The sequence below is a fragment of the Portunus trituberculatus genome, chromosome 40, assembly GCF_017591435.1.
Source record: "Portunus trituberculatus isolate SZX2019 chromosome 40, ASM1759143v1, whole genome shotgun sequence".
NCBI lineage: Eukaryota > Metazoa > Arthropoda > Malacostraca > Decapoda > Portunidae > Portunus > Portunus trituberculatus.
In genome coordinates, this window is record NC_059294.1 from 13,302,380 (window position 1) to 13,326,179 (window position 23,800).

The window sequence follows — 23,800 nt, forward strand, 5'->3', positions numbered from 1 at the left end:
GCTGTGAAGGAATCACACTTAACTCTAAGAGTGTTGTTTAGTCTTCTGGGAGTCCCTGATCCTAAACAAATAGTAGCCCTTCAGTTTTCTTTCTCTCCCTTATCCCAGACACCCAGACATCAGTGCCATGTGCTGTTTAAGATGTACTCATCTTCCAACATGTTGCTCAATACACAAGACTGTGTCACTACACTTAGCTGTCCTACTCTCTTGGTCATTATTGAATATGATTTGTGTACTCAGGCTAAATTTTATTTTCGTATCTGAAACATTACTTTTAGTGTTTTGATATTTGTTTATTAGTTTCTGCCTGTTCATTTGCTTTATTATTATTATTATTATTATTATTATTATTATTATTATTATTATTATTATTATTATTATTATTACAATTATTATTATCATTGTGAGTAGTAGTAGTAGTAGTAGTAGTAGTAGTAGTAGTAGCAGCAGCAGCAGCAGCAGCAGCAGCAGCAGCAGCAGCAGCAGCAGCAGCAGCAGCAGCAGTAGTAGTAGTAGTAGTAGTAGTAGTAGTAGTAGTACTACTACTACTACTACTACTACTACTACTACTACTACTACTACTACTACTACTACTACTACTACTACTACTACTTATAATAATAATAGTTGTGGTTATCTTAATCATATCAATTTTAGATTACTGGACATATTCAGTGTTTCTATGATTTACTTTATGATATTCTCATAATGTATGCTGATGTCATTAAGTGATATTTGATGATTTTAGCTTATGTACATGAGTTTCCATAGCCTCCATAGTCTATAGTCTATGAAAACAGTACTGCTGCTTTCATGCACCATGTAAGTTGATTATAATGAGATATTGCAACAATAGTATTGATAGTAGAAATATTTTTATGACTAAAGTTGTACAAATATTACTGTAAGCTTTAATCAAGTGTTATTGAATATAGTAGCTGCGTTCTCAGACAGTAAGGTCATTCCTTGCATTATAAACCAGGTCTCTCTCTCTCTCTCTCTCTCTCTCTCTCTCTCTCTCTCTCTCTCTCTCTCTCTCTCTCTCTCTCTCTCTCTCTCTCTCATCTCTATAGCAGAACCTGGCAGCATACTTTGGTTTATGTTTGTCCCTTCACAATAAGATTGCTCTTGGCCATAAAAATATGGATAAAGTTTTGAATTTGAACTGAGTATTAGAATTTTGATTTATTTTCAATGTGGAAGTGTGCACAGTGACACAGGAAGGACAACTGCTGCTTTTTATTTACATATATTTTTTAAACAGCATGTAATGAATGAAGAAGTCTGTAGAATTTAAGTGAACATTATTTGTTATTGTCTACAATATCTTGAGTCACAAATCTATCACAAGTGATAGCAATGCACATAGTGGGTGCTTTTATTCCTTACTGAGCCTCATGCTGCACATTAAATGATAATAGCACATTATTTCCCTTATTTGGCCTTGTAAGTTCTGGTGTTATAGACTTTGAACTAGAATTATTGTGGTGGCCTTCCTGTGTATATATTTGTTATGTGTACATGTTTGTGTAGATGTTTGTGTGTATTATGTAGAAAAAAAAATCTAAGTTAATGATTCATGGAATTATTCAAATCAGAATACTATATGTACTATTGGGAGAAATTATCTGTGTTTATTGTGTAATTTGACTCACATTAAGCAAGTTTCATGATCATGATGCTTGATGGGTTATTGGCTGAAAATCTGTGTAGTATTCCAACGATGCATGGAGTGAGTTCCAAACGTGTTATGGATATAAGGTATTGTGAACACTTCTTATATACATGAATGAAAGAAAAAAACTGGGAGTATGTTTTTTTTACTCGTAATTGATACTGATGTTTTGCCACATAACTGAGTTTATAAGATACAGTAAATGAACAGCTGTGTATTGCTGATATGTAATATTAATAAAAATAATGATGCTGATAATAATTGTAATACTTGATAATGTATAGAATAATGACAATAATAAGTCATCACCTTTCTGTCTATTTGTATACTAACTGATGTTCCCTTGAAGGAAAGGAGCCAAAAATAATGAGGCACCCACATGTACACTACTTCACATCTTGGCCTCTGGTTTCTCAGGGGAAGGGACTGATTTATCAGAATGACAGTCAGGAACTGACTATGAATTTGTTATTTCTTTCTCGAATTTCATGAAATAAGTATTTGAAGTATATGGTTTTTGTGAAACATTGTATGCTTGTAGGATAGAATTTTACACTGGTGTATTGTATTCAAAATGTATGATATTCTGCTCCATACCTACAGTACACCAGCCTCCATTGAAGAACATATTTTAGTACTGAATCCAGTGTTTGTAATCCTTTCTTTATTCATGGTTGGAAAGTTTTAAGCATTATAACAGGATTCAACACTATTTTTAAGGAAATATATCAAAGTCACTATTTTTTGGTTTGTGATTCTAACCCCCTTATCTTACCACTAATATTAGGCATTGGGAACATGCCTTAATACCACATAGGTAAAGCAGATAGTTTCGTACTCATGCAGTGCTGGAAAAGTAAGTTGTTATGAAGGATTCCATCCATTTTGCTTTTTTTGCATAACAGTTCTTGTATCTAAAGTAAGATCCTGGTCAGGAGAGGCTCGAGCACATGTAATATAACTTACCCTATTTTAATGGTTGCTCATTTGTTTATTTTATCATATATGCATTTATATAGTATTATATATGTATAGTTATCAATTTAATTATTTATTTATTGGTTTGTTTGTATGTTTGTGTACTTGTTTAGTTTTCCTTATTATTTTACTCATTTCTTTACTTTTTATTTATTTACTTTTCATTTTTTTATTACCTTATTATTATTATTATTATTATTATTATTATTATTATTATTATTATTGTGATGAATTCTTTGTTACTGTTCCTGTTTAATATATATATATATATATATATATATATATATATATATATATATATATATATATATATATATATAAACAGGAACAGTAATAAAGAATTCAGAAAATAATAATATATATATATATATATATATATATATATATATATATATATATATATATATATATATATATATATATAAAATTTATTTTCTGTTTGTGCAAGTGTTTGTTCATCTGCAGTTACTGCTTCTTTATATATATATATATATATATATATATATATATATATATATATATATATATATATATATATATATATATATATGTGTGTGTGTGTGTGTGTGTGTGTGTGTGTGTGTGTGTGTGTGTATACACAGTAAGTCCTCGCTTTACGGTACATATGTGTTCCTGAAAACCTTACAGCAAATTGAAATTACCTTATACCGAACCCATTATAACATGTACTAACAGGGGGTGTGTTCCAGCACATCGAAAGTCACCCCTACAGACATGAAAATACATGAAACTAGTCATATGAAAAAAAAAAATGTAAAGTACTGCGCAAAAGAAATAAACTATGTTTTTATTTACCTTTCACTTGCCACATATTCTATCAGATGATGTCCCTCCTGAGGCTAAGGGACAGTAGGGATTTCAGCCCTTACTCATAAACACGGCGTAAGGATTTCACTTGTGTTCAGTGGGAAACGCGGAAAGAAACATTGTTGTGGTGGCCGTGCGGCATGGTGGCGCTACGGTACGGTGTAAACAAAACATGAGCGGATACTGTATCTGTGAATTTTTCTTACCGTAAATAGAATTGAGGGTAGTAATTACCAAACACCATAACTGTGAATTTACCAGATAAGGAAGTACCATATAAGGAGAACTACTGTGTGTGTGTGTGTGTGTGTGTGTGTATATATATATATATATATATATATATATATATATATATATATATATATATATATATATATATATATATATATAATTTTACTTCTGTTTAGAAAGTTTCCCCTACCAGAAGAATAAATAATCATTTGTGCAGTTCATATGAAAAAAATATTCATTTCAGCTTTAAGTTTGTTCCCTAATGCCTCCAAGAAGAATTAGAGCCTTTTAATTATAATAGATGATCCTTAAGAGATCATTTTATATAATTCATAGAATGAACTTGAATTTATTTCCATGAAACTTTAATTTTGTCACATTCACCTGAAATATATTCAGATGCACCTCATATCCCTCAGGTACAAACAGCTTTACATTTTTTTGTAAATTTAGGCCTAATGTGTACAATATAAATCATTGTATCTGAAATGGGATGTGAAATTTTCTTTACAATAGTGACTGCTCAATTTGTCTTTGTTTCATTCATACAGTTAATCATGCATCTGCTTCTTGTGTAATGTGGTGTATAAAATTAAACTTGATTATGTGAACTGATCCCCTTCACTTAAAGTTATCATTTTTTTTCAACTTCGGTATTACAGGAACTTATTTCCTGCTCCAGTATAACTGCTCGTCTTTGGAGCAGTGAATGATGTCATGGCAACTCCCACATCTTATTTGTACTTTGAAAGAAATGGAAAATATCTCCAGTATCCATGGCAGTCAGAGAAGTTCAGGCTCTAAATCACCAAACTGATGTTTTTTTCCACATAGCAGCTTCTGGTGACCCATTCATTATCTGTCCTATGACTGATTGATATTGAGGCTGAGGGAGATCAAAGGCCTTTTGCATTGTGTTGATAATAATTATGCATAGTATAAAAGAAATGTATGACTTGGAACAATGGAAGAATTGTATGTAATTGGCAAAAGAAAATCTGATGATAATGATACTCATAATAAAAGTACATATTAATGAGGAGAGGTGTCATTACTTGTGTTATTTGTGTGGAAGAAATACAGTAGGAATTAGAAACTTTAGCCAAATATTTTTACTCTATCTTTTATGTTTGCATGCCATGCTCCAGATTAAAAACTCACTCATTCACTATTCTAGTCTCCTATCATGGATTACCCAGCACGCTCACCCATGCTGAAGGTATGGCAGTAACAAGCATGCAGCTGCATTTTTTTTTTTTTTTTTTCCCATCATATTTAGAACTTGATGTGCAGAAATTTCTAAATCTTGAATATCAGTTCAATTAACTTGGTTAAGATTCTGAAAAAAATATATGTTATGAACTAAATATCAGAAATGTGAATATATGAATTCTCTGTTATGTTCTTATGCACTTCTGTAATGATTTTTGTTTCTTGCAACAAATCAAGTCAGTTTTGGGCAAGAATCAAGTTCTTTTTTATATCAAATTCTCTCTCTCTCTCTCTCTCTCTCTCTCTCTCTCTCTCTCTCTCTCTCTCTCTCTCTCTCTCTCTCTCTCTCTCTCTCTCTCTCTCTCTCTCTCTCTCTCTCTCTCTCTCAATGAAAATATCAATCAACACATATATATATACATGTTGTTTTTCAGATGAGAGTCAGCCTGGTATGAGTGAGAGTGGTGAAGTGCAGTCCAGTAGTGGAGCCATCTTGCAGCACCCACATATCATCTCACTTGTTGCTCTGTCCTCATCACAATGCATTTTGCAGTGAGGTTTATTTCAGGTTAGGTTTTGAATTGGTTCTTTCTATACTTTCATTATAAATATAAATGCTTCTATATTTTTCTTACTTCTTTTTCATGTGTATTGTTCTAACTTTTCTACTTATTTATTCCTGTGTAATTTTCTTTTTCCAGTCTTGCATTGCACCTTTTTTTTGTTTTCAATTTTTTTCTATCACTTTCCTAAGATAACTGAAAGGAGCAGTATATGGCCAGAGAATGCCATGGAGCCTTCACTTGTCATTTAAGGGAAATCACAGCTTGGCCACAGGATAGAGTCAGCCCTCTTTGCTTCACTCCACCTGTTTCCAGCAGCAAGCAACCTCTTCAGCACCATGGGAATGCACATGAATTTCAGTGATGATGAGTATCCATCTGGTAAGTAATAAATGTTGCATCTGTGGACACCTTTATAATAACTTGATGATTCTTTTGTATTTCCTTTTGTTTGTTTATGTCCATGTATTTTGTAATGCTCATTGAAGGCAAATCCATGTTTAAAACTTGTATGCACTTAGTCTGTTCATGTGGATCATAATAAGTAGTATATTTTTTTCATATTCAGTCAAGCATAAAAGTCACATGAAAATTGCATCAAAGTCACTGAAAATCAATAGATATTGTTTTTATCAATTCACAATTTGTCATTTGTATTCACAACAGAATTTGAAGACCTGAGGGAGATAGTGACGACAGTGGAGACACCACTCCGGCCCATACCGGAGATCAGGATGCACATATCCCGCTTCTTGGATGGTGCTGACATGGATGAGGTTTATCCTAAACTCTTTTTAGGAGACTGGTAAGAATTGAGATATCACATCATGTAGTTGATTAAAAATACTGATCAGCTCCCCTTGACTGATATGTGTGCTGTATGGGATACACTATATAAAACTGTGGTAATCTTTGCCTTTACAGTGATGCTGCTATGAATGAGGCTTATCTTCGCAAAAATGGCATCACTCACATTCTCAATGCTGCAGGCAACACATGTGGTCCAGCCCCAGTCAAAACAGGAAAAAGTTTCTATAAGGCTAGTATCTATTATATAATCAATCATAGTGATAAAAAAGAATAATGTTTTATATATATATATATATATATATATATATATATATATATATATATATATATATATATATATATATATATATATAGTTAGTGGACCCCTGGAATTTGAACATGATTTGTCCTAAAGGCTGTTCCATATCTAAATTGTTTCAAGTCCGAAACTGTTTTCCCCATAGGAAACAATGTAAATAATTTTAATCCGTTCCAGGATCCAAAATTTTTACCTAAATAAATAAGAATTGAACTATGTAAAATCAATATTATTTACCTTTTGGTGGCTAGCTTTATGGCAAATGTCACTTAACCAGGTATTAAGAATATACTGGGTGGTGGCAGTGCTACCATTAGCATAGTCAGTTAGTCCTATGTGAATTCTTTGTTTCAAGTCTGTTACTCTTTGTGACTATGGTAGTTAAGAAGTATTTTTGTTAGCTACAAGATCAGTGTATATATTAGTCAACCATCCTACCTGGTTAAGTGACTCTGGTCAAATATCCTGACCCCAGCTGGGAATAAGAGCAAGGTGACAACATGGAATCAAAACAAAGCGGGAACTGATGTTTACCTCCAACCAACGACGCTAGTGTCACCCAGATTCGCCAGATTCAGCGGCCTCAGGTTGTACCAAATCCAAATTTTGTTCCAACTCCAAGGATAAAAATTATTGATATTTTTGTTCCAAGTTCATGGTGTTCTAAGTCTGAAGGTCCATTATATATATATATATATATATATATATATATATATATATATATATATATATATATATATATATATATATATATATATATATATATATATATATATATATATATATATATATATATATATATATATATATATATATATATATATATACTATATATATATATATAAATATATATATACAGTAAGCCCCTACACTTGGTGAATCTCAGCTTGGCGAAATTCACTTTTGGCGGTAGGGTGGCCACGGACCACCGAGTGCATGCTTGGCGATTTGAATTCAAACTTGGCAGCCGTACAGCGAACCATGCGGCTCCCCGGTAATGTCAGACCTCTCTCTAAACCTATCAGAACGCAGTGTGAGAGTCCCATTCAGCCATTTTGTTTGTGCTACCCTCTTTTCTGCTAGAGTGAGAACGAATTCTGGCGAATTACTGCCAACATTGCCTCTACCAGTGCAACAGGTGGTACTGGTGGGGGGATAAGGACAATGGTAGTGGCGGCAAGGATGAAAGTGGGTGAGGGAAAAGGATGGAAAAACGGGAGTTACAGCCTTTATATCATGTCTTAGTAGCTTTATTTATTGTTTATTGGTCTGTTTTGTACATGTGTTTTAATATGTGAAGGCAAAAGATTTTATTTCAGCTTGAAAGATGGTATATTAGGGGTCAAAATAGGGATTTTGGCAATGACCAAAGACTGATTGAGGCATTTTTTAGGCAATTTATATGGTATAAAGAACTTGTGTTTGGCGAAATTCGAATTTGGTGGTAGTTTCATCAGACTAATTAATTCGCCGAGTGCGGGGGCTTACTGTATATATATATATATATATATATATATATATATATATATATATATATATATATATATATATATATATATATATATATATATATATATATATATATATATATATATATATATATATATATATATATATAAAATACCTGGACAGGAACTTGAAGACAAAGAAAGAATACAAGGAAAGCTTGTGTGTAAAGCTGATAAAGTGTGATTTGAGAAAACAATTTTACCGAAGTATGAAAAAGTATATAATTGTTTTGAAAAAAAAAGAAAAAAAATCATACAAAAATGGTTCAATCCTTTCATTTTCATTCATACTTAATCAAGAATACAATAATGTAGATTGCCTTATATTATTTTCTCTGAAATTGAACAATATACTGATGTATTATAGATTATTCCCTTAAGCAAGGCAGTATACTGAGGATGTGTGAAGGTATCCTGTTTTCCCATGAATTGTAAGTTGTGATGAACTATTTAGTCATCCCAGTGATTAAGTGATTAGTTTCCAAGGCTTGTTAAATTGTCATATAAATTTCTTTACTGGATACTAAATTCATATTAATGACGGATTTAAAAAAAAAAATTAACTTGAATTAAAGTTTATTAAAAAGATATGTTATTTTTTAGTAATTTCAGGCCTTGATTAATTTTTGCTTAATGTTCTGCCCTCTCCTTGTAAGCGAAAGTAAATGCTGAATTATATAAACTTTCAGGATCAGTCACTTGTTTACCTGGGATTGAACCTTATTGATCTACCTTTCATCAATATTTCTGTGCATTTTGAAAAGGCATCAGCTTTCATTGAAGAGGCACTCTCATCTGGAGGTTAGTAATTAGAATTAACTTTAATGTTATACCTGATATAATTGTTTCTTTTCTACTTTATTTGATTAATTATTGAATTAATGACAATAACACAATATAACTCAGTGACATTGATGGAGCAACAAGGAAGAGTGATAGGCATGTGGTGGGTCACCATGTGCATGTGTGTTGGTGCCACTGAACCAGGATTGGCTGCCAATAACAAACTGCTATTACTCACCATTAACACTCTAATTTAAAGTTTTCATAAGCCAGAGAGAATGTCTGTGTAAAAGAATGTAATAACTGTAGCAGTTATGACATGAATACATAGATAGTGACACTTATAGAAGTTTTTAAAGATGGTCACTACTTGACTCTGGAGATTTAGATATTCTACAAAGCACTTTAGTCACAGGTTAAAAGCACTGACTGTCAAAGGAAATATAGACCTTAGGTGAGATTATAAAGTGATACTGCACATATGAAATTGAATTAGTTTTGCATAAAAAAAGTGCAATTTTTTTCCAGGTTAAAAATGACATATACTATAAATTATGGTAATCAAACTTGTTCACTTTTATGACATTTGATTAATATTTATATGTACCATTACACATGTACATGTAAGACATGCTTTAGTTATCCAAATGAGTAATGAGCTGTGGTGAGACATCATTCAGTAGATTTTTATTTTTTAATGCCATGGATGATTGTGGATATGACATTTGTAGCTTGAGATGCATATATCACAGAAAATCTTTATTCTTTATGCAAGAGATGAGCTTTCTTCTCTTGTAAGTTTGTGGTGTCCCACCTTGATAATCAGCATTAGAGTTGTGGTGCTTAAAGTAAATGAATAATAAAGTGGGAACTATGGAGCATACAAGTGGTCAGCAGTGGGTGCACTTGCTTTGCCAGCTCTGCAAACACTGAAGATGAGTGCAGTATTGGTATGTACAGTGGGCTGAGTACCTGCTGTATGTATGATGGCTCCTTGCCATGTTGCCACCAATAAGGTAATGTATACTAAAGATGAATCTACTCACATTCTTGTGTATGTAGATTTTCTTGTGTTTTATATGTAGATTTCTTTTGAGATCACTGTTTATTATTGTTGAATAACTGAAGGCAACTTTCCTCACTTACCAGCTGGTAGAAGTGTTGTGACCTCATTTTTTGCAAGACAGTGTCTGGTCATGATGACACTTTTCCTAAATGGCACCCAGATGGGTGGCAAATGATTCCTGTTCCTCATCTGCTCTGTCTGCTCTTGTATCCTCAATGAATGGTCACCATTGCTAGTACAAAAAAGTGGTAAATGATCAGGTATGTTATATATTTGTATTTGGATGCAAAGGTTTGGTTGCCAGAAACATAACTCATTAACCTCTGGGTTCTTAATATTTTTGTATCCAGAAACTGCTGCTGCTGTTAATAGAACCAAACTATACTTAAATTACTGTGATGCTCCTGCCTTGAAAATATTTAATAACTGCTACTTTGCACATGAGCTTCCTTGTCTGTGACCTGCAACAGTTTGATAACATGATGAATTACATCTATCCTAAGGACAGATTTTTTTTTTTTTTTTTTTTTTATGAAGCACTTCAGAATAGTTTTTAATTTGGAGAATTTGTATGAAATTATCACTTTCAATAATTGCTGATTTTTAACACTGCTTGACAAATTCTTATGTGAAGCTTTATTTCTGCATGCAGGCAAGGTGTTGGTGCATTGCCGACAGGGACGGTCACGTTCAGCTGCCATTGTAGCAGCTTTCCTCATGATGCATCGAGGAATGACGGCTGCTTATGCTCTCACTATGCTCAGGAAAAGTAAGTCCCCTTAATGTAAGAAACTGGCTTTTCATTAGTTTTCTCCTTTTACCTTATGTTTTCTTGCAAATTTTGGGGTTGTATGAGTCTTTCCTTAATTTTCTGTGTTCTTCATTTCACTATACAAAAACTCATTATGCAAGCACTTTCAGAGGAACTTAACTATTTGTATTATATATTTTTTTTCCTGTGGTTAGCTCAAATCTTGGATATCTCCCTCTTCCTTTCCCTATCTCCTTATGCTCTTCTTTATTGCAGGCATATATTATACTGGGTAATTTTTTTTATCTTTCATATAAGAGTGGGAAAACTGTTCAAGGGTAACAAAAAGTATTAAACAAAAAGATCGCAATGTGCCCTTGCTTATTTTTCATCTCAGTTAATACTTCAGAGTAAAAGATGAACATAATAATTATTCATAGTTTACTTGCCAAGGAACTTACTAATATACTATATGCAGATATACCATAACATATGACTTGGCTTACAATGATGTTTAACAGGTAAGAATTTTATTAAAAGCTAAAATCAAGATATGGAAAAAAAAAAAAAAAGCATATACATTCCTAAAAGAAACAGGACAACCAACCAGATTACCTCCCTTTCGAACATCGAGATGCAAATATTCTCTCATCTTCCAGAACGTGAGATTCGTCCAAACAATGGTTTCTTGCAGCACCTGGCAAACCTCGACCTCAATCTTTTTAGAACAAAAATAGAAAAGATGAGAGAAGAGTGCTCCTCATCCTCTTCGTCATCACCATCATCATCAGCATCAGCATCACGATCGTCATCACCATCACCTAACTGTGAGGAAACAGAAAGTGAGTCAGACAACAAAGAGCAAAAGAAGAGTAAGGAGGAGAGTGAGAAAAAGAGTGAAAAGGAGGATGAAAAAGAGAGAAACGAGGAGGAGGAGGAGGAAGATAGTGAGGAGGAGGAGGAGGGGGAAGAGGAGGAGGAGGTGCAGGAAAAGAGTAAGGAAGAGAGTGAGAAAAAGAGTAAAAAAGAGGATAAAAAAGAGAGAGAGGAAGAGATGGAAGAAGAGAGTGAGGAGGAGGAGGAAGAAGAGGATGAGGAAGAGAGTGAGGAGAAAGAGGTTGAGGAAGAGAATGGGAAAAAGAGTGAAAAAGAGGATAGAAAAGAGAGAGAGGAAGAGAGTGAGGAGGAGGAGGAGGAGGAGGAGGAGGAGGAGGAGGAAGAAGAAGAGAGTGAGGAGGAAGAGATGGAAGAGGAAGAGAGTGAGGAATGTGAGGAAGAGGAGGAGGAGGAGGAAGAGAGTGAGGAGTATGAGGAAGAGAGTGAGGAGTATGAGGAAGAGAGTGAAGAGGAGGAGGAAGAGAGTGGAGAGGAGGAGGAAGAGAGTGAGGAATATGAGGAAGAGAGTGAAGAGTATGAGGAAGAAAGTGATGAAGAGGAGAGTGAGGAAGAAAGTGATGGTGAGAGTGAGGACAGCTCAAGTAATAACCATCAATGACACTCTGCATCTATTAGGTTGACTCCCTTTCCTTCACACGGCAGCACTGAGGTACTGCCAAAAATAAAAGACGTAGTTCATTACTTATCGTAGCCAGTAATCAAATGCTCAATGTTTCACAGTACAATACAGGTTTAGTTAGTACTACTGTAGTAGGTTTCAGAATATAGGCCATTAACACAAGCTGTAGAATATATAATGACACTTTTTCTGTTAATATTGTTGAAACTAATTACATGCTATGTAATAAGGACACTAGGAAGAAATTTAGTCTGTGTTGCATTTTCCTCTTGACTCCATTGGTCATTGAGGGATTCCATACATATTGTCTTTTTCATAAACCTGCCCTTACATGCTTTTCTTTGCTTTTGTCTTGGATTTGTGCAGTGTTTATTCTTTTCATCCAGTTATCTCTCCTGTAATGTTCACAAAGTGCCATGAATGATCTAAGAAAAAAGTAGATTGGGTCTTGTGGAAATTTTCTCATGGAAAGACATGACTATCAAAGAGATAGATGGTCAAAGGGAGAGGAGCACTAAGAACACTGCCATAGGAAAGCTTTGTGGCTGTAGTGTTTATTTGGGGTCTTGGCAGTTAGTCTTTTGTTTCATCCTTTATCCTTCAATATCCTGACCATCTTGATTTTTCATTTTGTATTTTATGTTACAGTTGTCCCTTGTAAGACACAGTTGGACAAATGTGCAAGCCTCCTAATGTGTATGTCCCTGTTCACCTAACAGCAAGTAGGTACAGGACATAATTAGAGGAATTTTGGCCTTGCTGTCCCGATATGTGGTGTGTGAGACTGTGAGTGGTCTCAGTCTTACCCAAAGATTGCTCAGTATGAGCTCTGACCTCTTTCCATAGGGGAACAGCTAGCTGGATCACAAACAGACGACTCTATGTGAATGACACACACACACACACGAGACGCAGTAGAGGAAGCACGCAATACCGTCGCTCCCGAGAATCAGCTGATCTTCACTACCTTTGTTTGGGTTTGCAGTGGCCTGGGCAAAAAGTGTGGGCTCTTTTTTTTTTTTTTTTTTTTTTTTTTTTTTCATGAATACAGTGTTAAATAATAATGAGTGAGAAAGATTCCATCTAAATGCAGGTATGTGACAAGGGAAAGAATGAAAGCTGATGATGACAATGTTGGTGAGGGAGAAAGAGAATTTGAAGGCTTTGATACGGCGCAAACTTCACTATTTGATAGAGTCTTAACTATCGAACGTAAATTAGATAAATTGATAAAGGAGAGTATGGGAATGAAAGAGAATGAAGAACAGGATAAAGAGCTCCAGAAATTGAAAGAAAGGATAAAAAGAGTGGAAGAAAACGAAACTAGGCTAAGAACCGAAAATGAAGAATTAAAAGTCCAAATAGCAAACTACAAGAAATTGATGGAAGAAGGACTCGTAAAGCCGAGAAAGAAAAAGAGAAGCTAAAAGATCTAGTTAACAAAGAAGAAGAAAGAGTACAAGACGTGATTAAAAAAGAAGTACAAGCATGGAGAATCCAAGATAAGAAAGACAAGGAATCATTTCAAGAAGTATTTCAAGAACAGTTAAAAGAAAGAGATGAAAATATGACAAGCAAAATGATAGGAGTCCTCAAGAAAAAAGAAAATTTAGTAAGAGAAATTGCGGAAAAAGAAGAGTGTAATTATTTTTGGACTGAAAGAAAAAAATGTTAAATATAGACCAAGAAGGGAAAAAGACAAAATGAAATCAGTAAAAGACCTACTAAAACATCTGAATGATGAGGATAGACAGAACTTAGAAGAGGAAGTAGAAGAAATCCATAGAATGGGACCATATCAAGAAGGAACAGTGAGACCAATTAAGATATTACTAAAATCACAAGCAGCAGCAGAAGAAGTACTATATAGAAAAACAAAACTCAGAGAAACAGAAGGTTGCAAAGATATATATATAAAGAAAAATAGAAACGAGGAGGAAAGGAAGAGACACAATGAACTGGTGGCAGAAGCAAGAGAAAAAATAATGAAAGGTCAGAGGAGGAGAAGAAGGCATTTTTGGAGAATTATAGGAGACAGGATAAGGAAATGGTATATAAAAGAGAAAGAAGAGAAAAATGGAGCAAGTTTAACTAAAAATGATAAGAACAAGAGATTAAAAATGATGTATACAAACATAGATGGGATTTTATCTAGTAAATTAGAATTAAGAGATTACATAAAGAAAGAAGAACCAGATATTGTATGCCTGGTGGAAACAAAGTTAAATGAGGCAATAAAATAGACATAGATAAAAGGTATAATATATGGAGGAGAGACAGAGTGGGTAAAGGAGGAGGAGGAGTCATGATGATGTTAAGGAAGGAGATAGTGGTAAATCAAGTGGAGTTTGGGGAAGGAAAATCAGAAATACTGTATGTTAAGATGCATATTAATAAAAAGGAGTTAACAATCATTGGAACATATGTGCCACCAAAAAAAACTCATGGACTAACCAAGAATATAGAGACATGATAGATGACACAATAAGGAGTCTTACAAGAATCATTAAAGAAAGGAGAAAAGTGATATTAGTAGGAGATTTCAACTGTAAGGAGGTAGACTGGGAAAATTATGAAAGTGGTATGGGGGAAGATGCCTGGGGAGATAGATTCCTGAACCTAATGATAGATAATTTGATGGTCCAAAGAGTAAAGGAAAACACAAGATTCAGAGGAAACGATGAGCCGGCAAGATTAGACCTAGTTTTTACAAGGGATATACCAATTAACGATGATATAAGATACAAGTGCCCATTGGGAAAGAGTGACCATGTAATATTAGAAATGGATATAGAAGAAGGAAAGGAAGATAGAGATGAATCATACAAAGGAGACCGATTAAATTACAGAAAGGCTGATATTGAGAATCTCAAGAACTATTTTAAAACGTAAACTGGGAGGAGATGGAAAACTCATTAACGGTTCAAGAGAAATATAACTTATTTTTGGAAATATACAAAACTGGGGTCAGGAATATGTCCCAAAATATAGACCTAAAGAAGAAGGAAAGAAAGATTGGTTTAATGCAAGATGTGCTAGGGCAAAGGAGAAACGAGATGGAGCATGGAAAAGGTGGAGAAGAAACAGAAATCCAGAAAATAAGGAAAACTTCAAAACAGCAAGAAATGAATATGCTAAGGTGAGAAAGGAAAAAGAAAACTATGAAAAGGACATTGTCGAAAAATGTAAGGAACAACCAAAATTGTTCTACAGATTCATAAATGGAAAAATAAGACAAAAAGAAACAATAGAAAGGTTAAAAGGAGAAAACGGAATGGTGGAAGACCCAAAAGTATGGCAGAACTGTTAAATAGTAAATTTCATGAGGTCTTTACTAAGGAATCCAAATTTGAAAGACCACAGGGTAATAGAGAGACTGTCTATATGAAAGAGATTAAAGTAACCAAGCTTGAAATAAAAAAGTTGATGACGGAACTAGATGAGGAAAAGGCAATGGGACCGGATGAAGTCTCAGGCAGAATACTGAAAGAATGTAGGGAAGAACTAGCAAGTCCAATATACAACATCATAAAATGCTCAATAGAAAATGGAACAGTGCCAGTGGAGTGAAAAAGAGCTGAGGTGGTTCCCATATATAAGAGCGGAAGGAAGGAAGAACCTTTAAATTACAGACCGGTATCACTAACTAGTGTAATATGCAAGATGTGTGAAAAAGTAATAAAGAAGCAATGGATTGAGTTTCTTGAAGACAACAAAATATTATCAAATAGCCAATTTGGTTTTAGAAAAGGTCGGTCATGTGTAACAAATTTATTGAGTTTCTACTCTAGAATAGTTGATAAAGTACAAGAGAGAGAGGATGGGTTGACTGTATTTATTTAGATCTAAAAAAGGCGTTTGATAAAGTGCCACATGAAAGATTACTATGGAAGTTAGAGGAGAAGGGTGGCTTAAAAGGAAGCACATTGAGATGGATGAAGAATTACTTAAGGGGGAGAGAAATAAGGACGATAGTTAAAGATATGAAGTCCAAGTGGAGAACAGTAGACAGTGGAGTGCCACAGGGGTCAGTATTGGCACCAATACTTTTTCTCGTATATATAAATGACATGCCAGAGGGAGTGAACAGCTACATAAATCTGTTTGCGGACGATGCGAAACTGTGCAGAGTCATTAAACAAAAAGAGGATTGTGAAATACTACAGGAAGACTTAAACAAGATCTGGAAATGGAGCAAAAAATGGGAGATGGAATTCAATGTGGACAAAAGCCATGTCATGGAAATGGGAAAAGTGAAAGACGACCAGTGGGAATCTATAAGATGGGAGATGGAGTAGAACTAGAAAAAGTAAAAAAGGAAAAGGACTTGGGAGTGACAATGGAAGAAAATAATCAACCGGTAAGCCATATTGATAGAATTTTCAGAGAGACGATAATTTGCTAAGGAATATTGGAGTAGCATTTCACTATATGGACAAGGAAATGATGAAGAAATTGATAAGTACTAAAATAAGACCTAGATTGGAATATGCAGGAGTTGTGTGGACTCCCCATAAAAAGAAACACATAAGAAAATTAGAGAGACTACAAAAAATGGCTACAAGAATGGTTCCAGAATTTAAAGGGATGACATATGAGGAGAGACTAAAGGCTATGAATCTACCAACCTTGGAGCAGAGAAGAGAGAGAGGGGATCTGATACAAGTTTATAAATTGATTAACGGAATGGATGAAGTGGATAATGAGAAACTGATCCTGAGAGAAGAATATGACTTTAGAAGCACAAGATCGCATATAGTAAGAAATTAAGGAAGGGACGATGTCTTAGAGATGTTAAAAAATTTAGTTTCCCGCAAAGATGTGTTGAGACTTGGAACAGTTTGAGTGAGGAAGTGGTGTCAGCAAAGAGTGTACATAGTTTTAAAGAAAAATTGGATAAGTGTAGATATGGAGACGGGACCACACGAGTATAAAGCCCAGGCCCTGTAAAACTACAACTAGGTAAATACAACTAGGTAAATAAACACATCATTAATAACTCCCAATTTGGTTTTAGAAAAGGAAGATCATGTATAACAAATTTACTAAACTTTTATGCAAGTGTAATAGATGAAGTACAAGGAAGAGATGGATGGGTGGCTTTTGACAGAGTACCACACAGAAGACTCCTATGGAAAATAGAACACAAGGGCGGAATTAAGGGAAATATCTTCAATTGGATGACAGATTACTTAACAGATAGGGAAATGAGGACAGTGATAAGAGATACACCATCAAGTTGAAGCGCTGTAACCAATGGCATACCACAGGGTTCGGTGTTGGCACCAATAATGTTCCAAATATGTGTCAACGATATACAAGAGAGTTTGAGTAGCTACATAAATTTGTTTGCAGATGATGCCAAGCTTTTGAGAGTTATAAGAAACCAAAATGATTGTATGGAATTACAGAAAGATATTGATAAGATCTGGAGATGGAGCCAGAAGTGGAAATTAGAATTTAACACTAAGAAATGCCATGTAATGGAAATGGGTAAAAGTAATAGAAGACCTATATGGGAAAATAAAATGGGAGAAGAGATTATAATGAAAAGAAGAGAAGAGAAAGACCTGGGAGTGATTATACAAGACACCCTGACCCAGAAAGACATATAAATGGATTATTTGCTTCAACATACAAGAAACTAACGAACATCAGGGTAGCATTCAATTACATGGATAAAAGTTTGATGAAAAAGATATTAACTACTATGATAAGACCTAGACTAGAATATGCAGCAGTGGTATGGTTGCCATATAGGGAGAAAGATATCAAGAAACTAGAAAGGATACAAAGGGCTGCTACAAAGATGGTCCCTGAAATAAAAGATCTTCCCTATGAAGAAAGACTGAAGGAGATAGGGCTTTGAAGGATAGACAGGAAAGAGGAGACTTAATAACAATGTATAAGTTAATAAACTGTATGGAGAAGATAGATAGACAAGACCTGGTAACACTGACAGAGCAGGGAGACAGACAAACAAGAGGACATTCCAAGAAAATCATGAAAAGTCAGTGTCATAGGAATATCAAGAAGTTCAATTTTCCACATAGGACAGTAGACATCTGGAATGGATTAAGTGAAGAGATTGTAACAGCAGAAAGTGTGCGCAAATTTGAGGAGAAGTTAGATAAATGTAGATATGGAGACAGGTCACTATGAGCCCCGCTTAAAACCTGTAACATACAACTAGGTAAATACACACATGCATCTGAGCAGCTCGCAGAGACTACTACAAAAGGAGTCGGAAACTGGCCTAGACGTATGTAGAGCGGGGAGAGGGAGCCATAGGTTCTCCTATCTCCAAATGAAATAAATGTTGGATCACATATAAGGAATGTATAACGAGAGAGAGATGGAACCAAGCAGCGCTGCCAGGCATACGGCGGAATCAAAACATATGCTGAGTGATAGCCATCGTTTTATAGAAACCCCTGTTGGTTTAAGGAAACTGACAGATGATACTATGGACAAGGATTTCTCGGGTTTCAGGGATGAACAAGGTAATATGAGAAGGCTAATCAACATTGAAAGGGCTTCCTCACTCGGGGCAACGGTTTCCTAGCGGGTGGGCTTTGAGATAGGGGGTGCCCAAAAGTATCCCCTTTAGCCCATAAATTCCTGTGAAAAGCCCACATGGTCTAAATAAAAAAAAAATAAATAAATTAAAAAAAAAAAAAAAAAAAACAAGACCGACTGATAATGGAGAACACATCCCTAAAATTGAGAGTAGCTGAATGTGAGAAGGTTAGTGCAATAAACCAGGAATTGAAAGAGGAGATTCAGGAAATAAGGAAGCAAAATGATGTTCTAAAAACCCATACATGCCAAAATTATGAAACCTCTTTAAAGACCTTGCAGGCTAAAGTGCAGGATGGGATTACAGACAGGGCAGAAGGTGGAGTAGGTGATAACAAGTTGAAGGAACTAAGAAATCAATGGAAACAGGAGCAAGAAGCAGAAAAAGTCAAATTTTCAGGAGTGGTAAGGAAACAAATTCAGGAGAACACGAAAGTCGCTGTAATCAAAGTTATTAAAGAGAAAAATTATTTGATGCGGGATACAGTGTACAAGTAAAAAAGCTTTGTGATTTATGGGATGAAGGAAAAGAAAAATCCAAATAAATTCACTAGAGAACATGAAGAAAGAGAATTGGCCCAAACTGTTATCAAACAAGTACAAGACAGCACACAAGAATTTGACCAGGAGGTGGAGGAAGTGATCAGGCTGGGAAGATACAGTGAAGGGGATAGGAGACCAATGAAGGTGAGAAAGAGATCTCAAGTGGCTATAGAGGAAATTATGATTAGAAGAGGGTAGCTGGCCGATGATGTTGAGCACAAGGATATATGGATAAAAAGAGATATAAACTAAGAGGAAAGGGAAAAAGGAGAAAGTGCTAAGAATTGAAGCTAAGGAAAAAAACAAGAAAATGACAGATAGAGAAGAAGAATTTTTACTGGAGGGATATGAGACTAAAGAAGTGGTACCTAAGGAAAAAAGGAGGTTGTGGAGGAGGCAGTAAATTAAGAGTGATGTATACTAACATAGATGGGTTGTTATCAAGCATATTAGAAGTTCGGGATTATTTGAATGAGAAGAAGCTGGATGTAATGTGCATCATTGAAACAGAATTGAGAGCAGAGATCCATGTCAACTTTAAAGAGGGATATAATAACTGGAGAAGGGACAGGAAGGATAAAGGGGGAGGACTGCTAATAATGGTTTGTGATAATATATGTGTGGAGGATGTGCAATATGGTGAGGACAAAGTGAAAGTAATGGGAGTAACAATCAAAACAAGATTTGAAGAAAAGAAAAATTATAGTTACATATGTTCCACCAAAGACTAATACATGGAATCAGAAGAACATAAAGATATGCAAAGAGAGGTGATAAAGTGCCTAGATAACATGATAAGAAGAGATAGAAGAATACTCTTAGTTGGAGACTTTAACTGTAAAAAAGTAAACTGGAGAGAGATGGAAGTAATGGATAATGCTGGGCAGTGGAGCGAGAAAGTGTTACAGTTGACTATGGTTAATACAATGGACCAGTGGTTGGAGGAGTCAACAAGAAGGGGGAAAGAAGAACCATCGTTGCTTGACCTAGTTTTCACAAAGAAACCAGAGCCCCCTCCAATCATACAATACCTTAGTCCAATGGGAAGAAGTGATCATGTGACATTAGAGATGCAAATACAGGAGGAAAATGAGATGAGTTACAGAGAGGACTATAAAGGAGAGAGATTAAATTATGCAAGAGTGGATTTTGAAAAATTAAGGATATATTTTGCTGATATTGAGTGGAGTAATATTATGTACAGAAAGACTGTACAAAGGAAATATGATATATTCTTACAGAAATACAATGAAGGAGTAAAAAAGTTTGTTCCTCTTTATAGAGTTCAGAAAAAAATACATGCTTGGTACAATGCTAGATGCTTACAAACAAAAAAGGCAAAAGATAAAGTGTGGGAGAAACTCTTAAAGCAGGGAAATGACTATAACAGACAGCAGTACAAAGATGCTAGAAATGAATATATTAGAGTAAGGAGAGAGGAAGAAAGAAATTTTGAGAAAGATGTAGTGGATAAAAGCAAAGATGAACCCAAATTTTTCTACAAGTTTATAAACGGCAAAACAAAGAATAAAGAAACAATTGAAAAAAGACATACCAAACAGAGAAGGAAATGCGTGAAATAATGAATGAGAGCTTCAAAACAGTATTCACTGCAGAAGATGATTTCACAGAACCTAATAGGACATTGGATTCCCAAGAATTACAGGAGATTGCAGTGCACAAAGAGTATTAATTGGAAGTCAGAAAAGCAATGGGGCCAGATGGTGTATCAGGCTAGGTGTTAAAAGAATGTAAAAAGCAGTTACTGGATCCAATTTGGGAAATAATTACAAGTTCAATAAATGAAGGGAAAGTTCCACTAGAATGGAAGAGAGCCAACGTAATACAGATAACTCTTGATTTACATGTTTTTAATTTACATGTTTTTGTTAATACGCGACCGAAAAAATATAATTAATCAAATTTGCACGATCGGTTTGCTTATACACGATTTGGACCACATCCCCCATTCCCCCTATTATCTATTGTTTCTTATGAGAATTACAAGTATGTTTTACGCGAATTTTGAAATATGCGATGGCTCTTAGAACGCATCCATCGTGTAAATCGAGAGTTACCTATACCAATATTTAAAGGAGGAAAGGCAACTGAACCACTAAACTACAGACCAGTGTCACTTACAAGTGTAGTAGGGAAGTTATGTGAAATCATTATCAAAGAAAATGGGTTAAATTTCTAAAAGAGGAGCAAGTCATATCGAACAGACAATTTGGGTTCAGGACAGGGCGGTCATGTGTATCAAACATATTAAGCTTCTACTCGAGAGTTATTGCAGGACTTGAAAACAGAGATGGATGGGTAGACACAGTATACCTGGACATTAAAAAGGCTTTGTAATCTACTACAGTACATTGTGTAGAGTATGTAGGTACTGGAGGAGTTTTGTTCATAGTATTCATAGTGACAAAAAACGTGCTACTCTGATTTTGATAACGATTCCATTCAGACTACTCAGTCTTCTAGCCAGTACATCCACATGAAGGGTCTGCTCAAACATTATCTATGCTATATTTTCAGAAATATGATGGAGCCAAGAGTTGAGAGTAATTTCTTGCAGCCTTGCCATCAGAGTCACTTGCCAGGCAGCTGATTAAAAATCTTGATGAAATAGTCTCAGTTTGACAGCCAAGAGTAACTCATAGTGAATAAGATATTGCAGGCAATCCATCCAAAGCAGGATAATGTTTCCAGCATCGAGAAAGTAATTGCATTACCTATGTCGAGTTACAGGGGACCTGCTTTAAAGATGAGATGGATGGGATACTTTTTTTCCTCTGCCCTCAAGCTGGATAGTTTTTGAATAGACTTTATGTATAGGAATGGAGGGACAGAATTACAGTGGGAAAGGATGTGAACTTTGAAATATCAATAGCAATAGATTACAGAAGATTCATCTTTTTTTCAGGTACTACTTTCTGGGAATAAGGTAAAATTCTAATCCCATGAATTAAATCCATTACCCCAATACATCTGGTTTCTTACCAGTCATTTATCCCTAGTTTTTGGGTTTTTTTTATCATTTGTAATTGTGTATCCCTCTCCCTCCATAGCAAGTGCATAACATATAAACTTACCAGCATAAAACATACCTCAATATAATCAATACGCACACAATGATATATGTAAAGTCTCCTATGGTAATGCTCCTCATTGAAAACCTATGAAGGTCCCTCCTCTAGATACTATTCCTGCATCCAACCCTTCCACTTTATGTATGTACCCTTTCAATTGCTGTGTTTTGCTTTTATTTTCATGAGAAGTCTTGAGATTGTCATTTGCCTTTACAGTGACATGTGCATTTTCTAAGAATATAATGCTTAATGCAGCACTGAAATCTGATAACTCACTATTACATGACTGATGTTTTGAGTGAGTGTGACTATCACCATTGCATTATTATGCAGTGATAATTAACTGAGAGTCTGTCAGCCCCTAACATTACTGGATTCCTGTGTACAACATATTAGTAATGGATATTGTTTCCCAATGAATGCTTGGACTGCTCAGGTATCTTACGAGTTGAGAATCACAATACTTAAAGGCAGTCATGTTGTGAAATTTATGATAAAAAGATAATTCAGTAATTAACAACTAAAATCAAACTGGATCTGCAGCATCATTGTGACAGGAATCCTGAGTACTTTTAAAAAATATATTTCATGAAGGAAATAGTTAATGTCCATTTTCTGAAGTGTTTCAGTGTGATGCTGAATTACATTATTTTGCCTCATACTTTCTTAACAGTAAATTAATGTTTATTACACACTAGACTGGTAGAAGCATTTGGTGTATATATATATATATATATATATATATATATATATATATATATATATATATATATATATATATATATATATATATATATATATATATATATATATATATATATATATATATATATATATATATATATATATATATATATATATATATATATATATATATATATATATATATATATATATATATATATATATATATATATATATATATATATATATATATATATATATATATATATATATATATATATATATATATATATATATATATATATATATATATATATATATATATATATATATATATATATATATATATATATATATATATATATATATATATATATATATATATATATATATATATATATATATATATATATATATATATATATATATACATATATATAACTTGAGAATATTCCATCACAGCTCCAATCATAATGATTGTTTTAAAACAAGTGGTAAGGAAATATTTGACAGTAAGTATCATACTGCAGTGCAAATGCTAGTTAGTTGTTTGGGTTCCTATTCTCAGGCTCAAACTAGTTTGTTGGCCTATTGGTCCATTATGATTAATGAAGTACTAAATGTTTATTGTAATACAAAGATCAATGAGGTGTGTTTAGTAAAATGGAAAGACAATAAAA

General features: G+C 34.2%; 1 protein-coding gene across 1 annotated transcript; it reads left to right on the forward strand.

Moving 5' to 3' along the window:
* The first annotated feature begins 3,222 nt into the window (after positions 1-3,222).
* Positions 3,223-23,148, forward strand: LOC123515824 (dual specificity protein phosphatase 3-like). The gene is made up of 9 exons (XM_045274692.1): positions 3,223-4,934; positions 5,362-5,495; positions 5,682-5,871; positions 6,157-6,295; positions 6,415-6,529; positions 8,796-8,907; positions 10,608-10,724; positions 11,366-11,548; positions 22,271-23,148. Exons 3-9 carry the CDS (start codon positions 5,829-5,831, stop codon positions 22,288-22,290), a joined length of 729 nt encoding a protein of 242 aa, XP_045130627.1. The 5' UTR covers positions 3,223-4,934; positions 5,362-5,495; positions 5,682-5,828; the 3' UTR covers positions 22,291-23,148.
* The last annotated feature ends 652 nt before the right edge of the window (positions 23,149-23,800 follow it).

Bases quoted from the DNA above. Each gene is read 5' to 3' on its own strand.
- LOC123515824 (XM_045274692.1), top strand. From the start codon at position 5,829: ATGGGAATGCACATGAATTTCAGTGATGATGAGTATCCATCTG. The intron at 6,530-8,795 runs GCTAGTATCTAT...ATAAACTTTCAG, and splicing joins CAGGAAAAAGTTTCTATAAG to GATCAGTCACTTGTTTACCT. The intron at 8,908-10,607 runs GTTAGTAATTAG...TTCTGCATGCAG, and splicing joins AGAGGCACTCTCATCTGGAG to GCAAGGTGTTGGTGCATTGC.